The 18,002-nt window shown below is 38.6% G+C and overlaps 1 protein-coding gene and 1 non-coding gene across 2 annotated transcripts in view; one reads left to right on the top strand and one right to left on the bottom strand.

Annotated features, from left to right (window-relative positions):
• Positions 1 to 374: 374 nt before the first annotated feature.
• LOC103875884 lies at positions 375 to 12,886 on the bottom strand. The gene is made up of 3 exons (XR_004176290.1): positions 11,020 to 12,886; positions 3,819 to 3,883; positions 375 to 2,109 (listed from the first exon to the last, which is right to left on the bottom strand). It is a non-coding gene; the product is annotated as an uncharacterized LOC103875884 (transcript).
• A 218-nt stretch (positions 12,887 to 13,104) lies between these two features.
• Positions 13,105 to 18,002, top strand: part of LIN7A (lin-7 homolog A, crumbs cell polarity complex component) — a 149,757-nt gene continuing 144,859 nt past the window's right edge. Inside the window, exon 1 of the mRNA XM_009181272.4 lies at positions 13,105 to 13,666. Coding sequence (XP_009179536.2) covers positions 13,585 to 13,666 — 82 coding nt within the window. The 5' untranslated portion in view covers positions 13,105 to 13,584. The remainder of the gene's footprint in view (positions 13,667 to 18,002) is intronic.

The raw sequence follows: 18,002 nt of genomic DNA, 5'->3' as shown, positions 1-18,002 counted from the left end.
ATGACGGTCACGTTGGAAAATCCTGACCAGGAAGTTACCCAGAGCTATGAGGGTTTCCTCCATCCATGGTTATTCAGTCAGGCAGTCATGATGGGAAAGATCATCTGCTCCAAATCAGTTCAGTGCTCTATGGAGAAATTGAAGCCACTAAGCAATAGCCGAACTATAAAGTGTTATGCTTTACTTTGAGGAATATTAAAAGAAGTAATTCACAAAGCTACTCGTAGAGTTCATATTTTGGCATTTAAGAGGAGTGGCAGTGGAAGAACCTATATGGCCAAGGCAGTATCAATCAACTTAGGTGAAGCAGATCCTTCAAAAACTGATTAAACCTGGACCTCGATCCACTTTTTATTAACTCTATGCAATATATATATATATATACTTAAAAAAAGGAAAACAAAAAATACCTCTATGCAATATTTATTTCAATACTCTGTACTCTACTCAGACCTAGTTTGGTCTCAGTACATGGCTTTGCTTCTTATATCACTAAATCCAGGGGTCTTTGTTCAGGTTGGCTCTTATTCTCTCAGAAGCGCTTGTGACACATTGCCCATTTCTTTTGTATTCCCTTGCTGTATATGCTATTAATCTCTCTTAGTTTTCCTTCTACCTCTTGTTTCTCCCTTCCTGGATCCTTTTCCTTTATATGAACTTTAAATGTAGGCTTTCCTAAGGGTTTAGTGTGAGACACTCCCCATTCAGTAGTCTTTCGTTGTGTGGTTTCCTCACATCTCAAAGGTGTCAAACTTTGGTGTCAAACTTCATAAGTTGAAAACTAACTTTTCTTCCCAATTTTTCCTTCAATATTTCTTACCACCCTTTATCCACTCATTCATGTCAGAAGTCCAGGAGGCACTTTTCAAATATCTTGTCTCCTTTACCACTTGCATACAATCTTACCGAAGGCCATGGGTGTTATCCTTCAAACATTTCTGGGATCCATCCACTTCATTGAGTTTCGATTCCATCTTTGTAGTCCAAACCACTGTACTTTCTTACCTGGATTGCTGAATAGCCTCTTTAATGGTCACTGCTAATTTATACCTACTCCCCGCACCCTGATCACTCTTCACATTGCATTCAGATATTAAAGAAAATACAAATCTCTTTATTTCACTTATTCTGTTATTTAAGACTATTCCCATGACTTCCCATTTCTCTTGGGATGAAATCCAAAATCCCTCATGTGGCTTTCAAGACCTGTTTTTTTACCTTAGCTTGACAGATTCTTTGGTTCTGTTTTCTTAAGCCACATTGACCTTTCTTTCTGCTTTTTGAAAGGGCCAAGTGCTTTCATGCCTAAGGTACCCCATAGGGTACCTGATCTTGGAATGCTCTCTACAACTTTCACCTTTGGTTGGTTAACATCTAATACTCATTCTTCACATTATGCCATAAATGTTACTGCTCCGGAGATATCCTTTCTGAATCCCTAGATTGGTTTATGTACCAGTTAAAGGCTTTCTCATTGCACGATGTACTTTCCTCAATCACATTTATATTATTGAGGAATAATTCCTACAAATACCAATAATTCCAGTCAGGTATTCGTGGTTTTGAAAACTGCTCAATGTTTAGTGCTTAGCACAGTATGTGGCACTAAGCATCAACTAGACATGAAATTATAGAATAAATGGAGAATGTCTCTCTCTCTCTTTCTCCTGAAGCAAATGTCTTTCATAACCATTCCAAAATGTTTTCCTAAGCTTTAAAAAAGCACCAGTAAGATTTTTGGAATCTTTAGAAGATGGTGCAGGAAGTAAGGAGTGTTGGAGGAAAGACAGGAAGGAGCTCATGATGGTGGTCACTGTCCACCGTGATTTCCTAAATATACACCCCCACTCATTCTGCTCCTGGGAGGCCCCCACTTGTTTTCTCCAAAGACAATAAAAGCAAGCATTGTAGCTGCTACTGATTTATGTAAGGCATAATGTTTTCAGTTCGGTTATTGTTCTACATCCATCTTTTTTTTATTTTCTCTTTATTACATGATTATTTGTGATGATGTATGCCAGCAACTTATTTGCAGAATTCACAACTGACTTCAGTGTAGAAGTTCAAGAATGAATATTTATGCGTGCACATACATATACACACACATCCCTAAAGGAGAAAACAAAAAGAAATTAAAATTAAAATACTATCAGTCTTTGGAGACAGAAGTTTATTATGATGGTTCCTATATAACTACAAATTCTACAGTGATTGTAGTTGTAATAAAGATAACGCCAGTAGAGAGCACTATATGCACTAGCTTTTAAAATAGTCTTTGCATTACTAACTACTAATAAAATTTAACGGAAGAATAGTATTTATTGTTTTAAGTTGTACTTAGCTTTTTAATTCAGTTGATGAATCAACATGTCATTTTATTTGAAAATGAAAGTACTTAAACATCTCTTTGTGTTTTCATTGTGTTCCTATACAATTTCACTTAATGGAAATAAAATGTTCAATAAAACGAATATCTAAAAGTGGCTCTATTGTACAGCATAATGACCACAGTTAGTAATCTATGTATTCTTGACATAAGAGAGTGGATGTAAAGTGTTCTCATCGCTATAATAATAATATGGTGAGTTAATACATATGTTAATTAGCTAGACATAAATCATTCCATGATGCATATACTTAAAAGCATCATATTGTATGTGATAAATACATACAATTTTTTAATTATTTATTTATTTTTTAGACGGTCTCACTCTGTCACCAGGCTGGAGTGCAGTGGTGCGATCTCGGCTCGCTGCAACCTCCAACTCTCCTGTTCAAGTGATTCTCCTGCCTTGGCCTCCTGAGTAGCTGAGATTACAGGTGTGCACCACCAGGCCCAGCTAATTTTAAAATTTTTAGTAGAGACAGGGTTTCACCATGTTGGCCAGGATGGTCTGTATCTCCTACCTCATGATCCACCCGCCTCAGCCTCCCAAAATACTGGGATTACAGGCGTGAGCCACTGCAAAAAGTGGTACCTTTAGGCTTTTAATTTTTATCTTCCTTTGACATATATACCATTTGTTTCTTAGTAGAAAATCATTGTCATCATCTTTTGACTTACTGAATAGTCATCTGGATAGTGTACGATACCACATATTTCAAATGGAAAAATAGTCATCAGTCTATGGTGACTAGTTTTTTGCTTTTAATAATTTTAGGTTTTATGAATTCAATTACATATGACATTTTTATAGATAAGTGGTAACAAATGGCATATGATAGAATGCACACAATGAAGCAGGAATAAATGCATCGCAGGTATTATAATCTGGAAGCGCAAAATTGAAAATGGCCACATTAGCACTGGATTATTCAAAACGACATGGACATAACTGAGTGGAATTCATGTTTATAAAGATGCTATAAACAAGACTGATTTTCTTTCATAGCCTGTTTGAGATAGCAAACACCTAGAAACAACCTGAGAGTACACCTATGAGAGACTATTTTGATGAAATTTTATGAAGTAGTTAAGAATTTTGCAGATCTATATGTATTGATATGAAAATATCACTAAAATAAAATAAAGATGCAAAATATAGTGTATAGTAGAATTGTACTTAGAATTTTAAAAAGACATGTGCACATATAACATACATTATATACATTTCATATTATATATATGGTATTAAATATACCAAAAAAAAAATCCTTCTTAACATTGATGACTTGTGATTGAGTGGGTTTCAACAATACCTTTTGAACTGTTTGACACGTGCATTGTCTTACGTTAAAAATTCCAAAACAAAAACTCTTGTTAGAGAAAGAATATATAAGATTTCTAAAAGACTTAATAGTTTGTTTGCTTATCTTACCTTGATAAAGATGGCAGAGATTTGCTTGCTGTCTCCACTTTTTGGGGATTTCTTTGATTTGGAGTCTAGATAAAAATATTTATTCAGGTTGGTTTACCACAATTAATCTATGCAATATTCTGGGTGACAGGAGCCTTGAGATATTAATATAGAGTTAAAACCATCTTCAATTGCTTCGTTTTCCCCCATTCTAGTTAAATCCTTAAGAGACTACAATAAAGTCACAACTGGATTTATTATGTGGGTATATGCTTTAAGCAAGAAGTAAAATTAAGAAACCTTTAAAAGAGGAAACTTCTCAGAGATACTGCATTTCAGGAAGTGCATCTGCCTTGTGTAATGGCATAGACTCAGGAATAGCATAAGGAGATTACAGGGTCAGAAAGGCCCACCTGAGGGGCAAGAGTGTAAGAGTTCCTCCAGGACCAGACAGGCCAGGGAAGCACAGAAGCGGAGAGTAAGGAACTGTTTTAGAGGAGCATCATTTGATCCTCCTAATTAGTTTTGAGAAAAGGGCATTTTATGTTTTAGGCTGGGCCCAGAAAGATGATATTTAAATATAAACTAACTACAATTATAGCAATTTTTGCTTCAAATTAGAGCATTGGAGGATAAAAACTAGAGGGAGTTTGGAATTCTCTACTGAATGTGCTGTCCATGCTAATGGTGGGTTTAGCTCTTAAACTTGCTAATTACTGACATGTATGTTTCCCAGCACACTTAGAGTAACTAGCCCCAATTACTGTACGGTGTAAGAATGTGAAGAATTTGAAGACGGCCTGTTCATCTGTTTCTTCCTCATATCTTTAATTAATTCCATACTACCAAAATTAGAGATAAATTTTGCTGGTGGGAGGAAGAAGTCAAGCTATATTTAAAGGGATAGAAGTCAGATATTGAGGTGCTCCTCAAGAAAAAAAACATTTTAACCAGGTTTTAAATAAAGTTAGAGTCCCAAACAAATAAGTCCTAGCTATCATTAATGTCCTTTCCAAGTATCAGGTGACAGTGTTGTCCCTTCACCATGGTAAGACTCCCCAGCCACATTGAGACTCTATTATGCCCCTCCTCTTTCTTTAGTTTTCTATGAAATTCCTTAGATTCCTTTTATTTTATAAAAATAAAAATAATAAGAAAATAAAACAAATACAGAAATGAAAAAAAAAAAAAGTTCCTGGTCTACTTAGTAATCCTCTGATTCAAAGTTGCAAAGAGTAACTCTGCTCAAAGGTAAAACATTCTCCTATCTACATGCAAGAAAGTAAATATTTCTAAGTTTCTTCTGGAAGTCAACATAAATTGCCTCCAGAAAGTCATCACAACACACACTTGCCTTTTTTATTTCTGTATCACTTTAACACATATAAATTTATAGTATCATTTATTATTGATATATAATTTTGTAATTAATTTTATGCTTTTTTCCCCAATTATTTTGTAAACTCCATAAAAATATGAATGTCTCCTACTTCTAACTCCATCCCTGGTCCTGTGTCCTAGTCAGTACACACACATCAAGTGGAGTGCAGATTTGATATTTTAAAAAATGTTCTATTAAGTACAATGTGACTTTTTCCCTGACCACTCCAAAGTAGCCTCTTTCCCTGTTGTATATTTCATCACAGCATCCTCTTTTATTTTCATCATATACTTTGTGGTATGCTGGTAAATGTTTAACAAGTGGCTTTCCAGAGGGACAAAAAAAAAAAAGTTGGTACAGAGTGTTTACCAATCCCAATGGTTTAAATATTGCCACCATGGTCAATCAAAAGATACCAATGTGACATAACTGAAAGTGATGTTGAGACAAAATGCACATTATTAGGTCTCACATACAGTGTGAATAGGCTTTAACACATCAATGTTCGTGATAATCAATACCTAAGATTATCTGATTGATTGGCTAATTTGTATTTTATCTGTCTCTCTTCATCAAAACCAAGTTCCAGGCACAGAATAGTGCCTAGCATATTACAGGTGCTTAATTTGTTAGACAAAAGCCTAACTTTTTACTCAATGTTAAATACATTTAAAATGTTTAGATGACAATGGTAATAAAGATGTTTTTAAAATTGTTAAAGTTTGTGAGTTCTAATAGTTTAGAAATATCTCCTGAGCAAATGTGAGAAGAGACTGTTTTACTTTTAAAAATTAGTTTGTCTAATATTTCTTGTATTTCTAGACATTCCTGAGAGATGTAAATATGAGTTTGGGATGCATAAAGAAAAAGAAAAAGCTAAGCTTTGAATTTAAATTTCATTATTAAAAGATCAGTCATAACTTCTAAATGTGAAAACAGAGAAGTGTTATTTCTTTTGGAGAAAATAAAAAATAATAATAATTAGAATTTACTTTTTTTTTTTTTTGAGACAGTTTTTGCTTTTTTTGCCGAGACTGGAGTGCAATGGCATGATCTCAGATCACTTCAACACCTGCCTGTTGGGTTCAAGCAATTCTGCCTCAGCCTCCCAAGTAGCTGGGATTACAGGCATGCGCCATCATGCCTGGCTAATTTTGTATTTTTAGTAGAGACGGGGTGTCTCCATGTTGGCCAGGTTCCTCTCGAACTCCTGACCTCAGGTGATCCTGCCACTTTGGCCTCCCAAAGTGCTGGGGCTACAGGCGTGAGCCACCACGCCCGCCCTTAGAATTTACTTTTAATATTTTAATTTCATCCTAAATTTTTTTAACATCCAACTCTGAATTAGTAACTGTTCATTCTGATGTTAGCAATTTTTAATGCAGATGCTATGATGCAAATATTTTTCTTAGCATAGATTGCATTCGTACATTTTATTGTATGATTGGCACAAAGAAATTAATGAAAGGTTCATTGTATTTCTGTTCATTAATTATATTACCTTCCACCACCTAACTCTCAATAGCTCTCTTTAGCCTTTTTTTTTTATTATTATTATATTCCAAAATGAACTGCCGATTTTACCCAAATACACACTATGCCTGCTCCCTCATCCCTGGCTTTTCTCTCCTGCTCCCTATAAGGCCCTTCTCCCTATCCCTGTCTTTTGTAATTCTGACATTATTCTAGATCTAGTTTAGTCATCAATTTATTCATTCTTTGCACAATACTTAGTCAGTAATTGTTCTCTTTCTTGTTTGTTTATTGACTTTCTCTTCCTTATAGAATATAAAACAAGTGAGAACAAGAATTTTTTCTTGTTCACTGTAATACCCCAATGCCTAGTATAGTGCTTGGCATATAATCAGTATATTAAGTCTTTGTTGAATGAGCAGACAAATAAGTAGTTATCAAAACAAATATAAAGATAAAATAAAGATAAAATAAATGTAAGATACTCTATGATGGTTTTCAAAAATAAACATTTAAATTTCAAAGTATTGGTTGGCACTTCGTCTTAATCTAGTGCTATTTTGACAAAGCTGTGTGAATTAAGAAAGATAACATGTTATCTTAAATCAGTCAAAAACAATTTCTAATACCCAGGCTGAAATAACTCTAGTTTGAATGTGCTATTTTCTCATATGAAACTGTGCTCATTATACTTCATTTGTAATCTAACTAAACACATTTCCTTGGTATGCTAATGCTCTATGCAAACCGTCTTTTGATTTTGTCATATAATTTAAAAAAATTCAATTAAGTGAAACCAACCTTAACATAGCTTTGAATGATTTTGCTAAGAACAGATTTTATATATCAAATAGGCAGTTGCTTGAATATTAACCTATATGTATACAGAATGGAACCAGTATCATAGTTCTGTTGTTCTTTGACCTAACTTCCCTTCATCCATTCCTCCCTTTGAGTATGTCTCAAGTCAACACACACACAAAATAAGAGAGAGAAAAGATGTGTGTGTGTATATATAATATATCATATATGTATTAAATATATTTTACATGTATTATATTTATTAATATATTAAGATATATTTATAATATTATATATTTATATCTCTTAAAAGATACATATCTTGTCTTTGGTTCTGTTTGTATGACAGATTACATTTATTGATTTGCGTATGTTAAACCACATGATTATCTCAATAGATGCAGAAAAGGCCTTTGACAAAATTCAACAGCACTTCATGCTAAAAACTCTCAATAAACTAGGTATTGATGGGACATATCTCAAAATAATAAGAGCTATTTATGACAAACCCACAGCCAATATCATACTGAATGGGCAAAAACTGGAAGCATTCCCTTTGAAAACTGGCACAAGACAGGGATGCCCTCTCTCACCATTGCTATTCAACATAGTGTTGGAAGTTCTGGCCAGGGAAATCAGGCAGGAGAAAGAAATAAAGGGTATTTGATTAGGTAAAGAGGAAGTCAAATTGTCCCTGTTTGCAGATGACATGATTGTATATTTAGAAAACCCCACTGTCTCAGCCCAAAATCTCCTGAAGCTGATAAGCAACTTCAGCAAAGTCTCAGGATACAAAATCAATGAGGAAAGCATCACAAGCATTTCTACACACCAATAACAGACAGAGAGCCAAATCATGAGTGAACTCCCATTCACAATTGCTTCAAAGAGAATAAAATACCTAGGAATCCAACTTACAAGGGATGTGAAGGACCTCTTCAAGGAGAACTACAAACCACTGCTCAGCAAAATAAAAGAGGACACAAACAAATGGAAGAACATTCCATGTTCATGGATAGGAAGAATCAATATTGTGGAAATGGCCATACTGCCCAAGGTAATTTATAGATTCAATGCCATCCCCATCAAGCTACCAATGACTTTCTTCACAGAATTGGAAAAAGCTACTTTAAAGTTCATATGGAACCAAAAAAGAGCCTGCATTGGCAAGACAATCCTAAACCAAAAGAACAAAGCTAGAGACATCATGCTACCTGACTTCAAACTATACTACAAGGCTACAGTAACCAGAACAGCATGGTACTGGTACCAAAACAGAGATATAGACCAATAAAACAGAATAGAGGCCTCGGAAATAATACCACACATGTACAACCAACTGATCTTTGACAAATCTGACAAAAACAAGAAATAGGGAAAGGATTCCCTATTTAATAAATGGTGCTGGGAAAACTGGCTAGCCATATGTAGAAAGATGAAACTGGATCCCTTCTTTACACCTTATACAAAAATTAATACAAGATGGATTAAAGACTTAAATGTTAGACCATTAAAACCATAAAAATCCTAGAAGAAAACCTAGGCAATACCATTCAGGCCATAGGCATGGGCAAGGACTTCTTGACTAAAACACCAAAAGCAATGGCAACAAAAGCCAAAATTGACAAATGGGATCTAATTAAACTAAGGAGCTTCTGCACAGCAAAAGAAACTACCATCAGAGTGAAAAGGCAACCTACAGAATGGCAGAAAATCTTTGCAATCTACTCATCTGACAAAGGGCTAATATCCAGAATCTACAAAGAACTTAAACAAATTTACAAGAAAAAATCAAACAACCCCATCAAAAAGTGGGCAATGGATATGAACAGACACTTCTCGAAAGAAGACATTTATGCAGCCAACAGACACAGGAAAAAAATGCTCATTATCACCGGCCATCAGAGAAATGCAAATCAAAACCACAATGAGATACCATCTCACACCAGTTAGAATGGCGATCATTAAAAAGTCGGAAACAACAGGTGCTGGAGAGGATGTGGAGAAATAGGAACACTTTTATACTGTTGGTGGGACTGTAAACTGGTTCAATCATTGTGGCAGACAGTGTGGCAATTCCTCAAGGATCTAGAACTAGAGATACCATTTGACCCAGCCTATGCATTACTGGACATATACCCAAAGGATTATAAATCATACTGCTATAAAGACACATGCACACATATGTTTATTGTGGAAGTATTCATGATAGCAAAGACTTGGAACCAACCCAAATGTCCATCAGTGATAGACTAGATTGAATAAATGTGGCACATATACACCAGGGAATACTATGCAGTCATACAAAAGGACGAGTTCATGTTCTTTATAGGGACATGGATGAAGCTAGAAACCATTATTCTGAGCAAACTATCGCAAGGATGAAAAACCAAACACTGCATGTTCTCACTCAGGTGGAAACTGAACAATCAGAACACTTGGACACAGGGTGGGGAACATCACACACAGGGGACTGTTATGGGGTGGGGGGAGGTGGGAGGGATAGCATTAGGAGAAATACCTAATGTAAATGACAAGTTAATGGGTGAAGCACACCAACATGGCACATGTATACATATGTAACAAACCTGCACGTTGTGCACATGCACCCTAGAACTTAAAGTATAATAATAAAAAAGATATATATCTTAATAGATATATATTTATATATCTCTTAAAAGATTTTATATACATATATATACTTATCTGGAACTCTGAAATAAAAGGCTGAAATAACTAAATCTTCAACAACATAGAATAAAGTGTGATGAGGCCGGGAGTGGTGGCTCAGGCCTGTAATCCCAGCACTTTGGGAGGCTGAGGCATAGGGATCACTTGGGGTCAGGAGTTTGAGACCATCCTGACCAATATGGTGAAACCCCGGCTCCACAAAAATTAGCCAGGCGTGGTGGTGGCCGCCTGTAGGCCCAACTATTCGTGAGGCTGAGTCAGGAGAATTGCTTGAACCCCAGGAGTGGAGATTACAGTGAGCAGAGATCATGCCACAGCCTGTGCGACAGAGTGAGACTCCATCTCAAAAAAAACAAAAAAAACCAAAAAAAACAGAGTGTGTTGTTTCTTAGTGGAAATCACAGGAGATCGTGAAGGTGCAGCCAGGTGCTACTATTCTTAAGCAAGTTTTGTAAACTCTGTGAGCTTCAGTTTACCTATCTCCAAAATGGCATAAACATACCTACTTTTCTGGGCTGGAAAGAAAGGGAAAGAGACACCAACCTAGCACCAAGTCTGGCACATATACGTGCTCACTAAGTATTTATTGAACTAGTTAACGCCATGAAAATATAGTTACTACTGAACTAAATTTCTACGTATCATTTAATGAAAGAGTGTAGTGATTTTGTAGTCAAATAGCTAAGATAAAAGCATAATTAACAAATATTTTAACAATTCTCAGGTTAATACACAAAGCAAAGCAAATGGCATTTGACTAAGTCAAGTATATCCCTGCATGTCTCAAAAAGAAATTCACAAATATTATTGGAGAGATATTATTTCTTGATAAAAACAAATCTAATGGATAATGAATTATTATTAAATTTTCCATACCTGTGCAGACATAAGCTAAAGGGAATGCACTTTCCACTACTAAAAATAACAGATGAATTTATGGTGATTTATGTTTCCTCTTAATTTCTCTTTTAATCTTGATTTAAAAACAGCAACAACAACCCTACAGAGTCAACACAGAGAAAGAATGACAGAGCAAATTTTCAAATAGGAAGCTCAAGGCATAAGTCCAGAAATACGCTATGAAATGTTTGGTCCTGAGGATGCATCAGGAAACAAAAAGACAAAAAAACTCTACCTTCATTGACACCACAATCAGGGATTTGTGTTGGAACAGGTACAATTTATGACTTTTGGGCTGATGAATCAAGCTGCTTAAATACATATTCCCTAATAAAGGATGTTGTAAAATAACTATATTAGAAGTCAAGGGATCTGTATGTTCTTTTATCCTCAGTTACTGAGTGAGGTTTAATAATTTTATGCAAAAGCTTAGAACACACTCTGGTATCATTGAGCTCATCTCAACTTCTTTCTGTTGCTTAATTCAGGAAATGTGAATAATGGTAACAAACCAAAGTTGCTTTTTCAACCTCTGGCCTCCAAGAGCACCTCCTTTCAATAATGCTTAGAGTACTTACCGCACAGAAGTTTATGGTTTGCTCACCGTCTCTCAAGCAAGACTGGGCAGAGAGTGGGCCGACTCAATCTTTGCATGGTTAGCACCTAGCACAGAGCTTACCACATGGCTCCAGGGGATGTATGCTTGTACGAATAAATTTGTATATTCTTTACTGTTTTCAAAGCACAATCACATGTATGAGTCCATTAGTCCCTCACAAATCTCAGTGAGATTGCAAGGTAGAATTTGTTTCCTCATATGACAGAATCTCTTTGAGGTTGAATGATATTTTCACCGTATGACAGAGGAGGAAATAGGATCAGTGAGAAATTGTGTGACTTCTGAAGAGCACATAACTAAGACTCAAATGTCAAGACCAGCATTCTTCCTTAAATACTAAATAAAAATAAGCATATCGAACTACTATTTTAGGTTTGTTTTTAGGGTCTGTTAAGTCTATATATGGCCAATCATCTTTGGCTTTCCCACATTGGTGAAATGTTGCTTTTTAAAACTCAATTGTAGACTATAAAATGAAAAAGACCTTCAGAAATCATATCTGTAATCAGAAGAAAATGGCATCAATTATATGCAAATATTTTGCTATAAAACTGTATCTGCCTTTTAGAGTTTATTGCTAGCCCAAACAATTCAGCTCTGTCACAGGGAACAAGATGGAGGCAGCTTTGTCATTTCCAATCCTGCACCCACAGTCACCCCTATTCAGCTTATAGAAGGTTTCTTTATGTCAGGAAATGAATCCCTACTATGACAAGATAGTGAAAGTAGCCTTTTTATTGGGGCGAAGAGGTCACAGTCAGTATTTGAAGGCTCTTGTAATTTAATCCTGATCAACTGACTCTAAAGTCAAGCTTTTAATAACACCATCTCCCACTAGATTACAGGCTACAGGAAGTCAGAGACTAAATTGAACTCCTAAATCAAGGCGTGGCACAAGGCAATGTAACTCTTCTATCTCAATTCCTGGCATATTTGTTAATCAATCAATAAGTGGCATCTCTGACCCACTGGTTAGAAATCAACATGAAAAGTGCTAGGCACATATTTTTCAAACTAAGTGATAGACAACCAAAATCAGTTTGGACATTAAGAGCAAAGTTTTTGTTGTTGAGTGGCTGGGCGGGAGTGGGACATGTTTACAAGACGTGGTATGTAAAAAATTCGGAGAAAATCTGAACACTCTACTTGTTTCTGAGCTACATTTACTGAATTGGTAATGTATTAACAGTGGCTTGAAAAAGAAAAGAAAACTTAGGGATAGAAACTTACCCACATGCTTTTTATTTTGAAGCACTTTTAAGAGGTTTGCTATTTTTTTTTTCCAGGCAATATACTCAGATCCTAAATGAACATCTACTGATGGAACTCTGGCCTTTAGTCAGTTATCTTTATATGCCGTTATAGGTCAACATTCCGAAAAACTTCAACAGAAATTAACTGCAAATGTAATTACATCCCAAACATTTCTGACACTGAAGCATTTTCTCTCTAAAGGAGATGGGATTATTGGATTGGCAATTTCTCTTAATCTGAGAAAACTCATCTCCCACTCCCTCCCCCATATCCCCTTTCTATCCTCTCTCTTCCCCTGACACACACGCACACGCATGCACACACGTATATTCTGACCATTTTATTAGAGTGGAAAGTTGAAAGAAAGCAGTCCGCCAGCTACACCCACCCAGTGCTCCTGGGGGTGGAATAGCAAAGTTCCAGGGCAGAGCCTTCCCTCCCAGAGCCCGGCGATGCAGTCGCTCTCGGATACCTGCTCAGCTCCGCACCGCAACTGAAAGATCTGCCGCCGCGGAACAGTTGCGTCTCCATCTGGCTACCAACCCACCCAAGCTTTCTTCTCCACCACCACCACCTTCTTTCTTCCCCCTCCTCCCCCTCCTTTCCGTCTTCCCTCTCCACCCCCGCCCCCAATCTCCTCCTTTTTTTCTCACTACGAGCGGTTGCTGATGCTGAAGCCGAGCGTCACTTCGGCTCCCACGGCAGACATGGCGACATTGACAGTGGTCCAGCCGCTCACCCTGGACAGAGGTAAGGGAGCGGCTCGCTAGCCAGGCCACCGCGTCCCCTCTCCCCTCCGCCCTCCCCCGCCTGCCAATTCCCACCGGGACACGGGACGCGCTCGGGCCGGGGGAGAAGGGGAGCGAGGACGAGCCAGGAAGACGTTCGCGCCTAGAGCAGGACACTTTCTTCCCTTCTCTCTCCCCGCTACATCCCCGCTGCCCCTTCCCACTGTACTCGCCCCGCCGAGGGGACGCCTCCTTCTGGCTCTAGGGTCCCCGCTGCCACTCCCAGTCCCTCGCCGGGTCGTCTCCGGGCCTCTGGCTTTGTTGGAGCGGCTGCTTGGGGACGGCTAGGCGCCAGGGGCTCGGGGTTGGAGAGGGGCAGAGAGCAAGCTCGCCCGGCCGGAGCCCAGAGGAGACCGGCGAGGGAGCCGCCTGTCAGCCTGCTCGGCGCGGGGGCCCGGGAGGAAGGAAGTTTGTCCAGGCGCCGGAGGGCGAGGGTCGGTCCAACTGCTGGAGTCCAGGCGGCCGCTCGGGGGGCGGGCTGGGCGCACCCCGGGGCGGCCGGGCGCACAGTGGCGGGGCTGCAGCAGGCAGGGAGCTGCCCTCCGCCGAAAGGGCAAGGCAGAGCGCGGGGAGCCGAGCCCCAGCAGCCGAGCTCAGCTCTCCCCGGCTTCGCGTTCGAAAGCGGCGAGGGTCGCGTCTGCTCCCGCCGCCGGCAGCTCCCAGTCGGTAGCAACTCTTGGCTTCTCCCGCGCCAGCCTCTCTCGTCCTCTCCCAGCTCGGTGCCACCGCGGCGCCCGGGCTGCGGAAGGCGCGGGGACAAAGCGCAGGTCGGGTTAAAATTCAACCTCTGACCTGCGACCCAGTCAGTCCTGCTCTCTGACCCGAATGGGGAAAGTGTTCTCTTCCTCCCCAGGACGCCCCCACCAAGCTCAGGGATGGAGACCTCTGCTGCGATCGGGGCCTCGCTGGTGCACCCGCGCGGGGTTATACCTGTCCCTGAGTGTATGGGTTTCCTTCTTGGCTTCCAACGTCCAGTGATGAAGGCGCTCGAGTCCCACGGCTCTGCAGAGGAGGACACCCGCTAGTCCCTCTCCGCAGCCGCCGGATTTAGGACCCTGGGCGGCCATTTGGAAATGGTGTGCTCAGAAGAAAAATGATTTAGTCCGATGTACCTCTAAAAATTTTCTTTCTAGAGGATTAAACTGAACGGTGGGGCAAGGCAAAAGAGCATCCTGCTGGGAGTACAGTGACAAAACCAGTGAACTCAGTTTGAGGTTTTTAATTTGAAGAGACTGTGGGTGACTTTAACGCAATCTGTTGGCGCCAGAGCAGATGTTATGTGGTGCCCATAGCAACCTTTCTTAGGATAAGAGTTGAAAAATAAAATGTAATTGATTTTATATTAGAAAATGTTGATTTGCAAGCTGGCAAAATTAATAACAGTAGTTAAAGACCTCAGAAATCCATTGTATAATCCATGATTTTACCCACAATATCATCATCTGCACTAAGCAGGATAAATCCATTGCCGGTAAGAACCAAACAGATGGCAAGCTATCAGAAACTATGGGCTTCCCAAGTATTTATGTTTTAATGTGATGTGCTCTTACATTGTCCCATTACAAAATCACAGTCATTAAACATCCCAAACCAAGTGACTACATTAGGAGCAAAAACTCCAAGAAGATTGCATACTTGAGTCATTTTATATACTACCACTACTACTACTAATAAAAATATTTCAATGTTTGGTTTTTACCCTAGCCCTTAGATGCCTCAGTCAGTTGTTGAGAGGAGGTGCTAATCGGACTAAGATTTATTCTTAAAGTTTGTTCTTGTTCACAACCAAACTCTACTTGTCCTTCTGAGTGTGATTACGCCCATGGAGTAGCTCAGGAGGCAAACAGGGTTACCCTGTGGATAGGTCTGAAAAAATTCACCAGCAGCTCATGAAAATCTATAACCAAGAGATGATGGGTTATTGGCATCACCACTGAGCATAAAGTCAATATAAATAAATAATTGTTCTCTGTACCTTATTAAAATATGATTAATTGATTACTTTCATTATTAAACTGATGAAAGAAAAGGTTCTAAAAATTTCCCTGCAAAAAAAGGTGCATTTTAAAAGAGGCAGCCCAGTATTACATATCTGGGTCCCAGTTGTAACTCTGATACTCACTCTGCATACATGAGCCTCTTTGGACATCAGATTCTCTCTGTGCCACATCAGGAGTTTGAATTAGATGATTCTAACACTGTGCAGCTTTAGCAGTCTATAATTCAATTAATTAGAGTTAGGACTCAGTTTTTGGTCACCTACTGGGAGATTTTCCAGATCACCTCTCTCCCAGGCTGTTTTGGTACCCTTTGATATGCTTTAAATTGACTTGCTGCTTTGGCCCCATTAAAGCATTTATCACACTCTGTTGCATTTGTCTCCCTATTGGATGGAACTCCTTGAGGGAAGAGACCATTTCTAAATTCATCTTTGAATTCTCAGTGTCTGCCATAGTCCCTGACTCACAGTACAATAAAAAATTAATGTTTAGTTGGTGTAAGTAAACTCAGGATAGCAGTAACTTAAGCAATGTTAAAATATAGTGATTTGCTAGTAAACTGAGGTGCATTTCATAGATTCACAGTATTTTGGACATGGAAAGGATGATAGTGATAACATAGGCCAGAGATTCTCAACCTAGCCTTCCCCTTATACACTTGATGGATTCCCATCAGCAACAGTAGCACACCAAAACTGTGACATTTAACCAAGAGAAATTGTGGCAGGTGGGCAAAGGAGAAGAAGGGAAGAAGGTGATTGACAAAGCCTCCCAAGGGCATCCCAGCAAATCTGAATATATAATCTATAATTTTAGAGCTGTTAGTTCTTTTTTGGTATCTTCATTTTACAAATGAAAAAGCATGAAAAAGTGAAGATAAGAGATGTTTTCAAGGTTGCTCTATTTAGTGGAAATTTTATGTTAAAATTGAATTACTTTTTGTTTGCTACCCTTTGACATCATACATGGATATAGTCTTCAGGGCAAACGTTTTAAGCAAACAAATCAAAGCTAGGGATCAAAATCAAGATTTACTGCTTTCCAAATTTGAAAGATATATCTGAAAGTAAGAAACTCAGAAGTCTCCACCTAGCTTCTTGGGTCTGCTCTGGGAAGTAAGCTTTTTCAAGGTCCAGGCTGGGCCCCAAAAGGATGAACAAGGTGATTTCAGACTTCCACGGCTCTGTGCCTATCCAAAACTCTTTTTGATCTGCCATTAAGACCTGAGATCAACCCTGTAAAGCCCTCTGGGTGGCTATGGTTATTGTAAGTTCTTGTTGACTTTGGTCCCAGTCCTTGATATCCTTCACTTAATGAGTACCTATCATAAGCCAGAACCTATTATGGAATTGGTACACACTGGTGTGATAAAAAGATATAATTCTACTTTTCACTGTAATTAGAACCTACTAGGAGAGGGAGATTAAAATACACACAGAGGCAAATATTAATTCATTCAACATTCATTTTTCACCTACTAAATGCAAGATGCGTGAGGAATACCAGAAACAAAAGTTCCTGCTTTTGTGGTCCTTACGAGTCTAATGCAAGAGACGGATGATAAGTAAGGGCTTAATTAATTAATTTAACAAATAAGTATTGTGCACCAGACTTACGCCAAACATTGCTTTATACACTGTGCCAGTGCTAATGAACAAAATAAATAAAATCTAATGGCATTTGCATGCTAATGAGAGTCACACAATGAACACATACATATACAACGACAAGTGCCAAGGAGAAGAAATAAAACTGGGTAAATGAGAGTGCTGTAAATGGGGGCTGCTGTTTTAGAAGTAAAGGAACACTCTCCTGAGTCAGTGACATTTGAGAAGAGCCCTGTAGAAAGTGAGGAGACAAAGTTGCAGATACCTGGGGAAATGTCCTCAGCAGGGGGAACTCCTGTGCATACTGGGAACATCCAGGAAGGTCAATGTGAAAAAGTGAGAGAGGGAAGAATATGAAAAATGGGATGCGTGAAGTTGGTAGCCAGGGCTCAGTTGATGTAACTCATAACTAGAATTCCAGATTATTTGAAAATTTGAAGTGCTCTGAAGAAAATAAACATGTGGTTGGAATAGAGAATAATGGAGAAGGGCCTGTTTGGTTAGCATTGGTCGAGGAAGGCTCACTGAGAAAGCAAAATTTAAACTGTGTTTTGGTATATTAGATTAGTAAGATCCTTAAGATTCTGGAGAGAGTGAAGAGTATACATAAAAGCAGATCCACAGTCACAACTTGTCTGTCATTCAGTTTATACATTTATAACCAAGAAAATGATTAAAAACTGAAATTACC

Source organism: Papio anubis, chromosome 9 (assembly GCF_008728515.1).
Source record: "Papio anubis isolate 15944 chromosome 9, Panubis1.0, whole genome shotgun sequence".
Taxonomy (NCBI): Eukaryota; Metazoa; Chordata; class Mammalia; order Primates; family Cercopithecidae; genus Papio; species Papio anubis.
Note: the sequence above shows the minus strand (reverse complement) of the source record. Positions and strands in the feature narration are given on the sequence as shown.